At 36.9% G+C, this 15,772-nt stretch overlaps 2 protein-coding genes and 1 long non-coding RNA gene across 4 annotated transcripts in view; 1 reads left to right on the forward strand and 2 right to left on the reverse strand.

Moving 5' to 3' along the window:
• The window catches only part of LOC121961302 (uncharacterized), a 19,895-nt gene continuing 4,123 nt past the window's right edge, over positions 1-15,772 (forward strand). Inside the window, exons 1-5 of the long non-coding RNA XR_006107039.2 lie at positions 1-235; positions 1,350-1,408; positions 5,206-5,358; positions 8,823-9,013; positions 9,559-9,633. This is a non-coding gene — a long non-coding RNA (uncharacterized LOC121961302). The remainder of the gene's footprint in view (positions 236-1,349; positions 1,409-5,205; positions 5,359-8,822; positions 9,014-9,558; positions 9,634-15,772) is intronic.
• Positions 2,393-13,867, reverse strand: mdm2 (MDM2 proto-oncogene). 2 transcript variants are annotated; one of them, XM_088072353.1, is made up of 13 exons: positions 13,711-13,867; positions 10,903-10,952; positions 9,283-9,350; positions 9,090-9,164; positions 8,807-8,940; positions 8,294-8,343; positions 7,667-7,725; positions 6,842-6,929; positions 6,551-6,753; positions 6,310-6,441; positions 5,846-5,917; positions 5,218-5,398; positions 2,393-4,654 (listed from the first exon to the last, which is right to left on the reverse strand). In XM_088072353.1, the coding sequence occupies exons 3-13, from the start codon at positions 9,331-9,333 to the stop codon at positions 4,176-4,178; spliced, it is 1,524 nt and encodes a 507-aa protein (XP_087928479.1). In that variant the 5' UTR covers positions 9,334-9,350; positions 10,903-10,952; positions 13,711-13,867; the 3' UTR covers positions 2,393-4,175. The 2 variants fall into 2 exon arrangements, with proteins under 2 accessions (XP_087928479.1, XP_087928480.1); XM_088072354.1 differs by lacking the exon at positions 10,903-10,952 and having other exon boundaries at positions 13,711-13,849.
• The window catches only part of nup107 (nucleoporin 107), an 11,317-nt gene continuing 10,378 nt past the window's right edge, over positions 14,834-15,772 (reverse strand). The window contains exons 25-27 of the mRNA XM_042511232.2: positions 15,525-15,638; positions 15,142-15,309; positions 14,834-15,042 (exon numbers count right to left, since the gene is read on the reverse strand). Of these exons, the coding sequence (XP_042367166.2) occupies positions 14,935-15,042; positions 15,142-15,309; positions 15,525-15,638 (390 nt within the window). The 3' untranslated portion in view covers positions 14,834-14,934. The remainder of the gene's footprint in view (positions 15,043-15,141; positions 15,310-15,524; positions 15,639-15,772) is intronic.

The following is a 15,772-nucleotide window of genomic DNA, read 5'->3' on the forward strand; positions in this document are numbered from 1 at the left end:
TTAAACAGCAGCAGAGTTACATAACGTAACATAGTTGTGGATTGATAAAAAAGCAGTTTAGATCAATATTAGAGCCGATAAAATTATTAACAAGATGTATGAATGTGGATTTTAACGAAAGAGAGGTGCGTCAACCGGAAGTCAGTTATTGTGATTTAACAGCTGATTTGACCGTTTAATCACCGCGCTCAGCAGCTGCAGCGGATCTGACTCACCGCACGTGGAGGCAACGAAGGTCATTTTCGGACTCATATTTCAGTTTACACACACGATAAACATATTTTTAGATTCTGTGCGACTTAAACCTTCCGATGATATCATTATCTTTGATGTGCATCCGGATGAAACCTCCGTAAATCCGCCTAAAATTCGTTTTTAAAAAGACGCTGCAGAACCTGCCTGAGAATCATCATGTTTTTAAGTTTTCTTTAGTATTTGAGAAATGCAGGGAAATTTATCTATAAATTAATAGGTTTAATGTGATCATGAACTACCGAGAGCTAATTCGGCATACTTTAAATTGTGCTAATAGGCCAAAATGTAAAGAAATATCGGCTAAAACACGATGAGAAAACACAAGGTCTGTTTATTATCAAGCAATCAGAGACCATAAAATAATCATTAGTCACATTTACAAGTTTAATTCAATAGAGGAATAATTATTAATTGCCGTGACTGTTTTACTGTTTTTAATATAAACTCAACACAATATATAACTTATATATTTCCTGTTGACTTATTTTTGATGTTTGCAAAGTTTTAACGTCAGCAGAGAGCTGCAGAGAGCTGTGTGTCCAGAGGGGGGCGGGGCAGGGACATTTAGGGACCCAGAGGGGTCCTCATCTTTGCAAAATAAGTGGAGTGTATCTGAAATGTGTTTATGAAATTTTGCAATGTTAACCCTTTAGGGCCCGCTTCAGTATCACACACACTCGTACTCTGCGCACAAAATGCACTTTTCAAAATCAAGCTTTAAAAAATATTTTACATTAATATGATTTTCTACTCTTATCGAGTTTATTTTGTAACTAGCATCGGTTCTAATCATAAACATCAAATATTCATAAATCTTAAGGATTTTAACCCTTTAAATTGCATGTTTTTGTCATGATGCTGCTGCTATGTTTTTAGATGAAAGATAAAAAAAATAACAGCCTGAGATCTGATCGGAAACTCATTGATTACAGTCAAATACACAATCTGGACTACATTTATGACATATGCATGAACACACACCATTATCACAACATGAAGGAATGAGACAAACAGTTCCTAAAGGGTTAAATGTTGCAGCGTTAATATCGATGTAATATCGGTAATCTCATTATGTATTTTATTTTTCCCATCAGCCAGTGGGACAGACTGTCTCCAGGAGGACGCTGCATTTGAAGGACAGCTGTTATTCTGAGTGAGTACTTTATGTTGGAACATTAAAGGTCCAGTTTGTCAGGTTTTGGGGGATTTCGTGGCGTGTGCAACATGGTGCTCTCTGTAGACGAGGACCTGCTCCCTCTATAGATATAAACGTCCCAAAAACGAATTCCAAAAATAAATGTAAGAATTTTCATATTAAAAATTAGACTTTTATAAAACATTTTATGTTCTTAAATTCTAAGATCAAATTAAAAACTTTCATAATTAAATTCAATTTAATTAAATTAAATTAAAAATAAGACTTTTTCAGTAATTTTATTCTCTTAAATTCTAAAAATTAAGTTTAAAAATCATTTTCATGGCCTTAAATTCTAACATGAATCCGATTTAAAAGTTTAAACATTTCATGGTCTTAAATTCTGAATGAAAAAACAGCTAAATTAACAGCCTAAGGATTTTTTTAATGGCCTTAATTCTGACAGTCAGATTTAAGACTTTTTTCCTCTGACACGACCAACCGAACTATAAGACCTTTTGTTGTTAATAACAAGATTATAGATTTTATGGCCTTAAATTCTAAATCTAATCACATTTAAGACTTTTTGAATTAAAAATGTTTAAGTTTTTTTAAATTAAAGTTAAATGTACATTTTTTTTGATAATTGTCATAGCCTAACAATCAATGACCCTTTACAGTCTTAAATACAAACAAAAAAAAAAGAGAAAAAAACCCCCAATCTAGATTTAAAAAAAAAAAGACTTTGAAATATATATATAGATTTAGGTCCTTAAATTCCTTAAATCAAATTTAAGGCTTTTTCTAATTTAAAATGAGACTTGAAATTACTTTAATTGCCTTAAATTCGAAAAATCACATTTAAGACTTTTTTTTCAGATACAAAAATAATTTCAGAAACCACAAACTAAAACTTTAGAACATTTTATAGCCTTGTGTGTGTGTGTGTGTGTGTGTGTGTGTGTGTGTGTGTGTGTGTTGGTTAAAATAAACAGGCTGGTGTTAACAGAAGTTAAACTTTATTCAGTAAACAGAAAATTCTTAACAGAAAATATTAGAGATCTGATATATTCATCTTATTTAAAGAGCTCATAGAAAAGTTTCTCTCTCTTAAATATACATGAGCGTCTTAAATAAACACAATAAATAATAAAGACGTCCAGTAACACTTCAGTTTTCGGGCTTTAATTTCCAAATAATTCACCTGAAAGTTTCCAGTAACGAACAAAATGTCATCTGGTTCTAATTATAAAGAGAGAAGACACAAATACAGATTTTAATAATAAATTAAAGACAACTTTAAGGATTTTTTTTTCATTTCAAAGAAAATTCCTATTTTCTTTATACAATAATTAAAACCAAATGACATTTTTTCTGTACTGGAAACTTTGAATATGGAAATTTAAAACCTATAAACTGAACAGTAAGACTTTATTTCATGGGCGCATCATTTCTGAATAATCTCTGAAACATTTACAAAAAGTCTCCTGGAGAGAAAAAACAAATTTATTTCTCATTAAAGGCAAAAACATATTTCACAGAATTTAATTTCTGTTTTTCAATAAATACCAAATTGTGTTAAGTATTCTACTCTTTTGTTTTTACTCCTCAGAGAGTAAAACTGGATTAATAATATAAATAAAAAATAATAATCAATGATAAATTTAGTTGGTTTTAAACAGAACTTTACTTTTAGAGGAAATTAAATTTTCCTTTAATTAGAATCAAATTAGAAATTTCTCTCCAGGAAATATTTATATATAAATTAAAGACCCATAAAATAAAACGTTACTAAAATCAGTGTTAGCAGATGTCAGGCAACAATCCCACATTTATCACCCAAATTCAGATGAGGCAAAAGTTTTTTGCAGGTTTATTTTCTCGCTTTTAAAAAGCTGAGATGCAGTTTCCTCGTGTGACTCTGGAGACAGAAAACACACTTTGGAGCATTTCTTTAAGTGTGAATGCGTTCGGCCGAAGCTGCCGAGAACAAAAGGTGAAAATGAAAATTAAATGCATTAATATTTTGGTTTAAGCATCATTTTACAAGAAAATGTGTCCGAAGCCCGACACCGTCCTGCTGCCCCAAATATGGATTAATCCACCGCTGAAAATAGTCCCAACAAGACACTATTTCTTCCAGTTTTTATCATTTTAAATCTAAAATGTTTAGCTGATCAAATATGATATTTTAATGCTTTTCACTATAAATTTACCCTTTAAATAATGTGCATTTACAACCATTTTCCAACAATAAGACAAAATAATTAATTGACAAAATGGGCAAATTCATCCGTAGTTTCAGCCCGACGTAAAAACCATAATCTCACTTTTCTAGTTGATTACGGAGCCTGTGACATGGACTAAAAGATTGTTGCTTTTGGACTTTTCAGAGAGAAAATTGATAAGGACAGCTGCCCCCCCCCCAAAAATACAATCAATAAAAATAAAACAAAACAAAACAACCAAAAAACCCTGAACTTTAATTTAGTAAATTCTCACTAAATTACTGTTTGATGTAAATCTGGTTAATGTGACAAGTTCAACTAAAGACAAACCAAACGATGAGAGACATTCGTCCTACATTTATCTGCTGCATGAGAGGGACAGACACAACGTCTCAGCTGAGGTAGGTGAAGACAGACAGAGGGAGGGGACAGACATGTCTCAGCTGAGGTAGGTGAGGACGAGGGACTGGATGGGGACAGCAGGGGGACAGACGTGTCTCAGCTGAGGTAGGTGAGAACGACGGACTGTATGGGGACAGCAGAGGGACAGACGTGTCTCAGCTGAGGTAAGTGAGGACGACGGACTGGATGGGCAGCCTGCAGACGGGACACAGCTTGTTCCTCTTCTTGAGCTTGCGGGCGCAGACGTAGCAGGACATCAGGTGTCCCGTGCGTCCGTGGACGATGCAGCCGTTCTTGGGCCGGGACTGGCAGATGAGACACGGGTCCAGACACGAGTCCGGCAGACGCCACTCCGCCGACGAGCAGCGCTCCAGCTCGGGGACGACGGGAGGAGGAGGGGGAGGAGGAGAGGTGGGGGAGGACGGGAGGAGCTCCTGGGAGGACGAGGGCTGGGAGTCCAGAGTCCAGAGCTTCGGCTGGGAGGACGAGGAGGACGAGGGCTGGGAGGAGGACAGGAGGTCCTGGGAGTTTGGAGCAGAGGAGGACGAGTCGGATAGACACTGAGACAGGACGGGAGTCTTCGCTCTTTTCCCGTCGGGGACGTCGACTCCTTCGTTCTCCTCGCCGTCAGAACCTTCAGGAGACAAAACAATCAAATCATCAATCAATCAATCAATCAATCAACCAGGCAATCAATCAATTAACCCATCAATCAGTCAGTCAATCATCAATAGTTTGTGCAGGAGTTTTGGTTATTGGTGCAGAGGCAGTTTATGTGGATGCATTCAAAAAATATATATATATATTTTTATCAAACAAAATCACATTTAAAAATAAAAATTAAAAAAAATGTATGGCCATAAATTCTTTAAAAAAAACTAATTTTATGACTTTGTGTAATTAAAATGAAGACTTTTTGAGTAATTTTACTGCCTCAAAATCTAAAAATCTAATCTAAAAATAAGAATTAAAAAAAAGTATGTCTTTAAATTTAAAAAAAAAAAAAAAAAATTAATTTAAGACTTAATTAGAAGTAAGACTTCTTCTTCTTCTTCTTCTTCTTCTTCTTATTCTTCTTCTTATTATTATTATTGCCTTACAATCTGAAAATCACATTTAAAAAGAAGACCTACTAGAATTTAACTAATCAAGTTTTGTTTCACTTTTATATTTTGCTGCTGTCAGGTGTAAAGTTACCTGTGGTTTCTCTGGCTGCTGATTGGTCGGTTGGCTTTGGGGGCAGGGCTTTGGGACTGGAGGAGGCGGACTTCTCAAGGGACACCTCAGGCAGCCAATCCTGGTGCAGCGTCCAGCAGCGGAGACAGTTTCTGGGCAGAGGTGGGTTCAGCTCGTCACACTTCGAACAGCGCCAGTAATCCTGAGACACACACACACACACAAAACACACACACACACACACACACACACACACACACACACACACAACACACACACACACACACACACACACACACACACACACACACACACACACACACACACATTTAAGGCCATAAACCATTTAGTCATATTGTTGTTATGAAAAAATTTGATTGCTTTTTAAAATACACTTTTCTAAACTCTTATTAATGATTTGTAGATGTCTTAAATTTATTTTTTTTAAATATATATTTAGAATTTAATAACATAAAGTATCTGAAAAAAGTCTTAAATATGATTGATTTTGAGAGTTTATGCAATTAAGTCTTTTTTATTAATTTAAAAAATCTTAAATTTGATTTTAAGAATTTAAGGACACACACACACACACAACACAAAGGTGTGTGTGTGGGTGTGTGTGTGTGTGTGTAAGAGAGTGACTCACAGCTTCAGTGATCTCTGTGTCTTCATCGAATGAGTCGTCATCCTCGGCCTCAAAGATGGTCACCTCATACACCTGGACACACACACACACACACACACACGCACACACACACACACACACACACACACACACACACACACACACGCACACACAGAGGTAAATACAGTGATTCTTTTGTTTGGTATGAAACATGTTTAACACACTCTGTCAGCAGTAAAATATTATAATAGTATAATAATAATAATAAATTATATATATTATAAAATATAAAAATAATAAGTTTGGTGATAATCTTTGGTTTTGGTTTGTTTACTGAAAATGTGATTATAATTTTAAATGTCTTATACATATACAATCTTATACATTATATTTTGGTTCGATTCTCACCTTATAGATTAAACTGTGCAGAACTTTGGCTGTTTATACTTTTACTCGGCTCACGTTAAACAAACGGCTTCGTTTACCTGGTCGTCCGCGGACAGAGAGGCGTCGTCTTCGTTGTAGTCGTCAGAGTCGACCGACTCGACTTCAAATTCAACGCTGAAGTTGTCGCTCTCGGAGTCTGAGGCTGCAACCGTGACCTCTGACCTCCCCGACTGCGCACACACACACAGTCCGCATTATAAACCACTAAAATAAAATAAAGTCCGCTGTGTGTGTGTGTGTGTGTGTGTGTGTGTGTGTGTGTGTGTGTGTGTCACTCACCGTGCTGTGCGAGTCTGACGACTGGCTGCCGTGTCTGTCCCGAACGTTTCCCAGTCCACCAATCACACACCAGGACAGACTGTCGTCAAAGGTCAGGGAGTAGCTGTCGGACCGCCTCCTCTTCCTCCCCTCCTCCTCCTCCTCCTCCTCCTCCTCCTCCTCTTCCTCCTCTCCTTCATCTGCCTCTAAACTGTGGGAGGGGCCTGCGGGGACACGGTGGGCGGAGTTAAAATCACAGCGCTTGTTTCTGAGCTCTAAACGAGGCGACGGCGTCTCAGAGGACAAACTCACCCGGCTCGCTGCTCCTGCGGCTCCTCCTCCTCCGCCGCCGCCTCCCTCTCCTCTCGGGCGATGAAGAGCGACTCTCTGAGTCTGCCTCCTGAAAACACAAGCTCAGACTCAGTCTGACGTCTCGGGACCAACTTTAAAATATTGATTATAACCCGAAAAACTAAACTCTTAGTGAACCGTCACTTTTTTCACCAGACCCCTTTAACCCTTTAGAGCCCGTTTTACTATCACACACTCGTACCGCTCTAAATATTACACATTAATATGATTTTCTACTTTCACTGAGTTTATTTTTTAACCAGCATCAGACCAAATATCAAATACTCATTCATTTTCTGAATTTTAACCCTCTAAATGCTAGGTTTTTGTCATGATGCCACTTTGTTTTTAGATTTAAAAAAACACAAAAATGAATTATTTTCAAAATGTTCGCCATATGCATGAACAAACATTTAATGCCAATTATTCTATTTTTTTTAAAGCCAAAATTATAACGAAATGAAAGAATGAAAAGTGCCAAAGAGTTAAAAACATTGTTTTTTTTGTTGGCGCCACAGGACACTTTTACTGTCCTCAACTAAAGTTCAGCATTTAAAATAGTTCATCAAGTTTCACTTATTTAAAAAAGATTCTTTTTTAAGGACTTCCAGCGTTGTTTCATGTTACTCCTTCACTTTATCAGTTTATGGCAGCATGTTGATAAATTATTAGACATGTAATTCTTAAATCTGTCATGATGTCTTAAAAAGATTATGATCTTCACAGAAACAAATACTACAGTTTTGACTGACAGGCACAAAAATACTGTGTAGGTGTGTATCTTACCGCCGTCCCTCTGTCCGTCTGACTCTCACTGTGAGCTTCACTCAAACTCGGCGGGGACTCTAAGAAACAGACAAAGACGTTAACATTTTTCTTAAATCTGAGCAGGAAAGAGAGAGCGGAGACTGAAAAAGGAGGTAAAAGAGAAGCTCAGAGGACAAAAAAAAGAGTAGAAATACATGAGCAGGAGGAGGCGGCCCAAAGAGTACAACAGTAGAGGAAATGAGAAAATTCTTCACCTGTTCACCATAAAAAAAGTAAATAAAGTTTCTGATACATACAACATAGTGGCATCATGACAAAAACCTGTCATTTAAAGGGTTATAATTCAGAAAATTAATGAATATTTGATATTTATGATTAGGGCTGATGCTGGTTAAAAAAATAACTAAATGAAAGTAGAAAATCATATTAATGTATAATACATTTTAAAGCCTGATTTTAAAAAGCACATTTTGTGCTCAGAGCGATACGTGTGTGTGATACTAAAGCAGTGCCCTAAAGGGTTAATCTTTATTAATAAACATACACATGCAAGAATGAAAATTAAAAATACAAAATTTAAAGTCTAAAATTAAAGTCTGAGGGCGAAGTTTGGATTCAGCCGCAGAGGAGGACGAGCGTTCTCACCGTGGTTCTTTACGGCCACCAGATTCTTTGTGATCATCGCAAACAAAACTCTGAAACACAAACACACTTCGGTTACCTCTCCGACAACAGCTGCAACACAACTGTATCGACAAGTATTTATTTCCATTGTTACGCTGCTGCAACACCTATGTCTCCCTGCTTTAAATACAAAAATAAATACATTTATTAAATTAATGTTGGAGTTTAACTGCTCATAAAAAGGGATTTTCTTACTTTTATTTTAATACCTTTAACTGTTTTATTATTGTTTTACTTGTACCATTTTGTACGTCTCTATTTCTGTCCTTGTGCTGTTGTAACACCCAAATATCCCCTTCTTTAAAAAAAAAAAAAAAAATCCAAGTTTAAATCGTTAAAAGTACAAAAACTAACTCTTTACATCACAGACAGGAAGTTCCCTTTTCTGTTGTTATTTCGGAGCAGAATGAATGACTAAAAGACGATGATGACTCATCTTCTTCCTCTTCGTGTTTTTTTTTCTCGTTTTCTCACCTCGGCTCTTTAACAGAGAAGCTGTCGACGCCCAGCACCCGCCCCAGTGCATCCTGGGAACAGTGGACGATGTGCTGCTGCTTCTGGTCGTACAGCTGCTTCTGGATGATGTACTGACCCAGGTAGAACATCACCTGCAGGGACACCGGCACAGGTGCATCATGGGAGACATGCTAACACAGCAGCAGCGGGCTGAGGTGTTTAAAGGTACGGAGACGGGATTCATGTTTGTTTTAGTCAAAGCGGTGGATGTTAGAGAGTGCTGACACGCTGAGTGTTTTACCTCCTTCATGGTGAAAACGTCTTTAGTGGCTCCTGCGTGTTGCAGCAAAGACTGGAACTCCAGTTTTGGACGCACCTGAAAACACAAACACACACGTCAAGTCGATGAAAACTCAAAACATCCAGTTCACCTGTCAAACAGCCAGCTGACAGTGAACGACCAGTGAAGACGGCGGTGATTATTTTCCTCTCACCAGTTTGTTGTCGTCTGCGGCGTCAGCGCTCAGCTCCCGCTCGGCTGACATTGTGAAGCCGATTGATTCTGCACACAAACACACAAACACGCGATTCGTGATTATATACAAGAACTGTAACGATTAGACAATTAGTCAACAATTCAAACCACGGAAAACTAAACTGCAACTATTTCAGTAACCAAGAAATATTTCTAAAATGTCATTTAAGACGTTTTCTGACCTGCAGACAGCCTGTGCAGAGGCTTTATCAGAGCTTTTCTTTTTTAAAAACAGCTGCTTCCTGCTGCTGTGAGATGACCAAAAACCAGCTGAGAGACACTAAAACGCCCCACAGAGGACACTGCAGAGGTGAGTGATCATTTTATCAAATTATTACCGAAATATGGCCGAGCACGAAATCCAAATCACAGAAGCTGAAATTTATTGATAAAGCTAAATGCGTCACAACGTATCGTTATCGATAAAGTTTAGTGGCCTTACAGTGAAGCTCACGCCTACAAATCATTTGTGGTGAGGGAAAATATCGATTAAAGTATCACAGTATTCGGAGTGTTAATATTGTATCAATACAAACACACTTTCAATTCTTTGATCACATAATTATTAACCCGCAAAAACAAGTAAACTTTCGCCTGCTTGAAAAAATCAATGGCTTCATTAGTCCACCAGATATTTTTCTTGCAATAAAATGACAGAAGGGGGATCATCAGACTGAAAACTTCTTAGTCTTATTCTAAAATTGTGATGCAGAACGCAGTATCTTTCAAAAATAATCAAAATATGAATCATGCAGCCCTTCCTCACTAGATATTGTTTCACCGTTTTAACACAAACATATGAATTGGGGAACTTTAAAGCGACTGACTCCATAAATGATTGAGGTTACTTTAAACTCGTCAAATTTCAGTCACCTGAGTCACAGCGACTCAGCAGACGCTTCACAGTGGAGGAATATTACATTATGCAAACATGCAAATATTTGATGTTTTCTACATTTAATTGTCTATTACAGTAAATTTAACACCTTTGGGTGTTTTTTAACTCCTTAAAACTGAGCAAATTGGTTTGATTTCTAACTAAAACACGGTGAAAGGCAGTGAGCAACTTGGCAAGAGATGTCCCACAAATTGCACCAAATTAGTAAAAGGTGACAATAAAAATATTTTTTAAGGGGGATTTTTTTATTTCTTTTTAAAGAGGAAAATGTCCAGAAAATTATGATCATGATTATTTTAATTGTATCTTTCAAATTATGTAACTGAAAATGGGGGGGCATTTCTGTTTTTTTTAAATTAATCCAAGTTTTACTCCCACGTCGATACAGGTCACAAAATGCCAAATGTAGACGAAGGACATTTAAAGTTCAAGTTCAGTGCTCCACTATTATGCATGTTCCATGAGGAAAAAACTCTCCACATATGTAAAAATACAACTTAAAACACATTTTCTGTTAATTTCTTGGAAAACTCTCTTTCACAACATACAAGTGTTAAACAGCAACAAGTTATCATGGAAACAGTTTAAGTAGTTATTATTTATGTCAGTTATCAGTTTGACTAGTCTATGTTTAGTTATTCATCATGTACAGCGTTTCTGTATATAAATAAAAAGTCTTACCTGTGTGAGTATATATATATTTACAGAGTAGAAAGTATCAGCAGTTCATTCTGTGCAAAGTAGAAACAGATAAAGTGCAGTCAGAGAGAGTTTCAGCAGAGCAGCAGCCTCTTATAGAGCAGCTCAGACATGTCAGGACTAGACCAGACTACGGGGCCCGGCCTCGCCTGGCCGGGGCCTATCAGGGCCTATCAGGGCCAACCAGGGCCAGTGAGGGCTGAGTCAGCAGCAGCAGCTCTGAGTCCCGAACAGCTGATTTAATCAAAGCGCTCTGTGCAGACATGCCGCTACTAGTCCAGCATGACTCATCTGTGTCTGAATCAGATAACCACAGGTGACCAGGAAATAACCAGCAGTAACCACGGTAACTCATGGTAACCAGAGTAATCTCTGTAAGGGTTAAATCATGATGAGACTTGGGTCTGAGCAGGACTGTCCTCTGGCTTTAAAGAAAAGAGAGAAGTGGATAAAAATCATCTTGAGCGACCCATAAAATTAAATCTGGCCCCACCCAAAAACATTTCTCATATGTTTTTGGTTTATTTATTTTTTTTAAGTCTTCCTTGAAATTAAGCGGCAGAGCGACTGGAAAGTCTGAAACGGCAGTGGGTGTGGTGACAAAAATGGAAAAAATTACATCTTTAATGTAAATTATCACAGAGTGAAACACTAAAACAGATTTTTTCATAAGAACATATTTTTAATAATACGGTGTTTATTTAAAATTAACATATTTTAAAATAATAATTTTAATTATTTTAAATAATAAGCATGTTAATCTAATATGTGGTCATATTTGATCAGATTGATGAGCTCTCATCAAATGTTCACTCAGATTATTCGAAAACATTTGTTCCGTGTGTTCTACTAGATAACATTAGGTAATGTAATGAAATGACTTTGAAACCGTCTATATTAATAATGTGGGAAGCAGAAACACCTTAACCTGACCCCTCAGTGACGAGCGGGGTGTCCTGACCTCACATGAGGTTCACTTAAAAAGACAGCAGGGGTTAAAATCCCCACAGGTTAAACAATACAATATGATTATTGCTATTTTAAATGTTTTGATGCAGTCACATATATTCAAATTCATTGCATTTTTTAATGAAAATTAAGTTCACAAAGGACATCTATTTTATCTAATAAGAACGTTTTTAGTCTGTTCATCTCACTTCAGTCATTTTTATTGCAGAAAATTGTATCTAGTGGGTTGAAAAAGCAACTAATTTTATTATTCTAGTAAGCTATTAAGAGAGTATAAAATATTGTGAAATTATATATATTATTAAATATTGCAATATTGATAATTATTTACAGTACTTAGAATTTACACTTACACCTTTAACAATGTGAAATCAAAACTGAAACTTTCTACATCAAATACAGAAAGTTCCCTGCAACATTCTCTCTAAAGTTCAGTGAAAATGTAAACAAACATGAATATATACACATAGTTCCCTGAGGTTTTACAAAGTAAAAGTGCCTCCCATGTTGACACTTTCTTTGCACTTTTTAGTTAATTAATTTTATCTGGTGATAACTAAAATTCCAAAAAACTAAACTAAACAAAAAAATTCCAATCCAGATAATCGGCAAAATGCCAAATGGCCCCAGTAATTGTCCAGGCCGATAATCTGTCGACCCCTAAACCGAAATCTCTGCATATGTTACAAAAATTTCAAAAATCTAAGATTCTGAGTAATATTCCTTCAAACTTGTCTGGACTAAACACGCTGGGGAGCTTGTGATGATAAATTTAAACTGACATTAGGACAGCAAAGAGGCAGGTTTCCCAAAATATCTACATATTTATTTTAATGGACCAACATGTCCAGGCTCAGCACATGTTGTTTGTCCCTGTTTGTCCCTGCTGTGGTGTGTTTATGTCTGGGCATCAGTCTGAGTGAGTGGACAGAAAAACAAAAAAAAAAAGTCCAGCTGACAGTCAGCATGAGTCAACAGTTACAACACAGACAGACGGTGGAGACATGTCCGGACATGTCCCGCTCTCCTCTATCTCCACTGTCTCTGTTTCACTTTCTACATCAACCGATCCGATCAACACACATCAACTCCACCTGCAGCTCAGGATACAATAAGCGCAAATTTAAAAGCGTTAATGGAAAATTAATCTGCAGAAACCTTCAATTTTAACAAAAAACCCTGAAGCCAAGGTCGATCATTTCTGTTAGTGCACGCTGTTTATACCTGTTTTCAGCTTTGCATGCTTCAACACGCCAGCTATCTCATTTCTCTTTATAATACGCTCAGTGGTAAAGTAGTGATTAGAAAAGCCACAAGTTTGCATGCAAAACTAAAGATATTTAATTCAAAATATTTCCTGCTTCTGTGTATCACCTAGCTGGCTAAAAACACAGCTCTCACTTCTGACTTTATGTCACAATTCACATAAAACATTTAATATTAAAATCATATCAAATTCCCGGCAGAAGCAGTTGTGTCAGATATGTGGAAATATAAATAAACGTGTTAATTCATGTTAACTAAGTTATCAACACTTAAGCTAACTACAATAATGTAACATAACACGCACTATACGAACATTAAGACTCAAGCTGGGACTAAAATATGTAAAAGCTTATTAAAATGTGTGCTATATTTCGTTTTTTACAGTCATGTCGTTAGCAGAGCGCGGCCGCGCCGCCGCTCCTCGGTTCCGGTCTGCTCCGCCAGGAAAACACGAGGCTCCGCGGCCTGCTAGCACGATGCTAACCACCTGTGCTGCTGCTAATGTTACAAAACCGCATCGCGAAAAGATTTAAACATTAATTCAGACATATTTACCTTCTTTATGACTAATTCTTGATAAAATAATATCCTTCAGTAGCGTTAATCCGCCAGTGTACCGCTCAGTTTAGCGGACAGTTGAGCCACAGCCGTTAACGGTCGGTGTGTTTACTGTCTGTCCTGACAGTTAGTGTGGCGCCCCTGGTGGCCGAACACTGAAACTACACCCACACAATAAAAACAGAAATTAAACTTTTTCTATTTTTTTCTTCTCTGTCAAAATATATGAAAAAAAACCAAAACAAATTCAATCACTTTAACCCTTAGTGTCCGCTTTAAAATTACACACTCATACCCCTCTGCGCACAAAATGCACTTTTCAAAATCAAACTTTAAAAATTCATTTATTTCAGAATTTGTCATTTTTTTCTAATTATAAAAACATACAAAATTAACTCTATATACTGTATGCAAAGTGGATTTTTTAAAATTATCACAGCCTTATTAGCAGCATTTACTTTTATATATTAAATGCACTTTTCAAAATCAGGCTATAAGATATTATACATTAATATGATTTTATGTAATTGAGTTGTTTTTTTTAATTAACATCAGTCCTAATCATAAATATCAAATAATAAATTCAGAATTTTAATCCTTTAAATGCCAGGTTTTTGTCATGATGCCACTATGTTATTGGATAAAAAAAAATGAACTCTATATACAGTATGTGAAGTAGATTTTTTTTTTTTTTTAGTTAATACAGCCTGCGATATCTCAATGATTAGCAGCACCATTGCTTTTTATACATTATTTTACATTATTAATATACATTTTTGTGCAGTGTCATCAGAATTTTAATCCTTTAAATACAAGTTTTTTTTTGCCATGATGCCACTATGTTTTTAAAAGAAAAAAAAACAAACACAAAAAAAGAATTATTTCCAATATACTTTATGCAAGGCAGATTTTTTTGATGAGCTCAGCCTGGGATCAATGATTCATGTCACAGAAAAAATATAATTAAAGCTATAAATTAAATCATTTTTCAGCATGTTTTAAGGCCATTTTCACTCTTTTTTTAAACATATTTGCTCAGGTTTTTAAAGGGTACAACAGTACAAAAACACCCTGATTATTGTGATTGGGCAGCAGTGACGACGAGTTTTCACTGAAAAACTACAGGAAACAGGCTTTTATTTTGCAAAAAAAGACATTAACACAATCCAATATAACAAAAGTAAGTCAAACACAGCTCAATGCGTGTGTGTGTGTGTGTGTTTATGGCTGTAACTCGTAGCCGAGTGGGTCGAGTCCTCGGTCCAACAGAGCGAGCGACGACTCCCTCAGTTTCTGCAGGAACCTCCGCAGCTCCTCTTTGGAGAAAACCTCCACAAAACATTATAAAAATTATTTTAATTCCAGTTGAAAATGCGTAGTGTGAGTTAAGCGTTTAGCATCCGTGATGCGTGGGGTCATCGTGGTTACCTGGTAGAGGCGGTGTTGGTCGGATGAGATGATGTCGGCGAGTCGCAGCGCCTCCTGGTGTCTGGAGGAGTTCTGCAGCACGCTGAGTAGCAGGAAGCTGAGGCGAGGCAGACACAGCGAACGCAGCGCCGCCATCTGGTGGCTGCGCTCCGAATCCGGCTCCGAATCCTGAAAATACAACAAACAACCCACCGATTCCTCACTAAATTAACCCTTTAGGGCCCGCTTTAATATTAAACACACTCGTACCGCTCTGCACACAAAATGCAATACTCAGAATCAAGTTTTAAAAAATATTTCACATTAATTTGGTTTTCTGGTTTCATTCCTGCAGTGGAATGGATGTAAAAGTTACGTTCACATTTGGTTTTGTAAACGTTTACCTGTCTGTTGTCGATCATCCATCCTCCATCCACAAACAGCAGCACGTTGTAGATTCTTTCTTTCACGTCTTCGGTTAGAACTTCAAGACGACACGACCACGCAGACAGAGAGGCCTGACACACACACACACACACACACACACACACACACACACACACACACACACACACACACACACACACACACTTTTTTTACATTGCTGTATTTAACCCTTTGAACCCTGAGCAGATTGGCTCGATTTCTTTCA

This window comes from Plectropomus leopardus, chromosome 22 (assembly GCF_026936395.1).
Source record: "Plectropomus leopardus strain MGB_pleo_1.0 chromosome 22, ASM2693639v1, whole genome shotgun sequence".
NCBI classification, from domain to species: domain Eukaryota; kingdom Metazoa; phylum Chordata; class Actinopteri; order Perciformes; family Serranidae; genus Plectropomus; species Plectropomus leopardus.

Coding starts and splice junctions, on each gene's coding strand:
- mdm2 (XM_088072353.1), bottom strand. CDS start 9,333: ATGTCAGCCGAGCGGGAGCTGAGCGCTGACGCCGCAGACGACAACAAA. Junction 8,941..9,089: donor ACGTTTTCACCATGAAGGAG/GTAAAACACTCA, acceptor GTGTCCCTGCAG/GTGATGTTCTACCTGGGTCA. Junction 6,930..7,666: donor AGACGGACAGAGGGACGGCG/GTAAGATACACA, acceptor TTGTGTTTTCAG/GAGGCAGACTCAGAGAGTCG.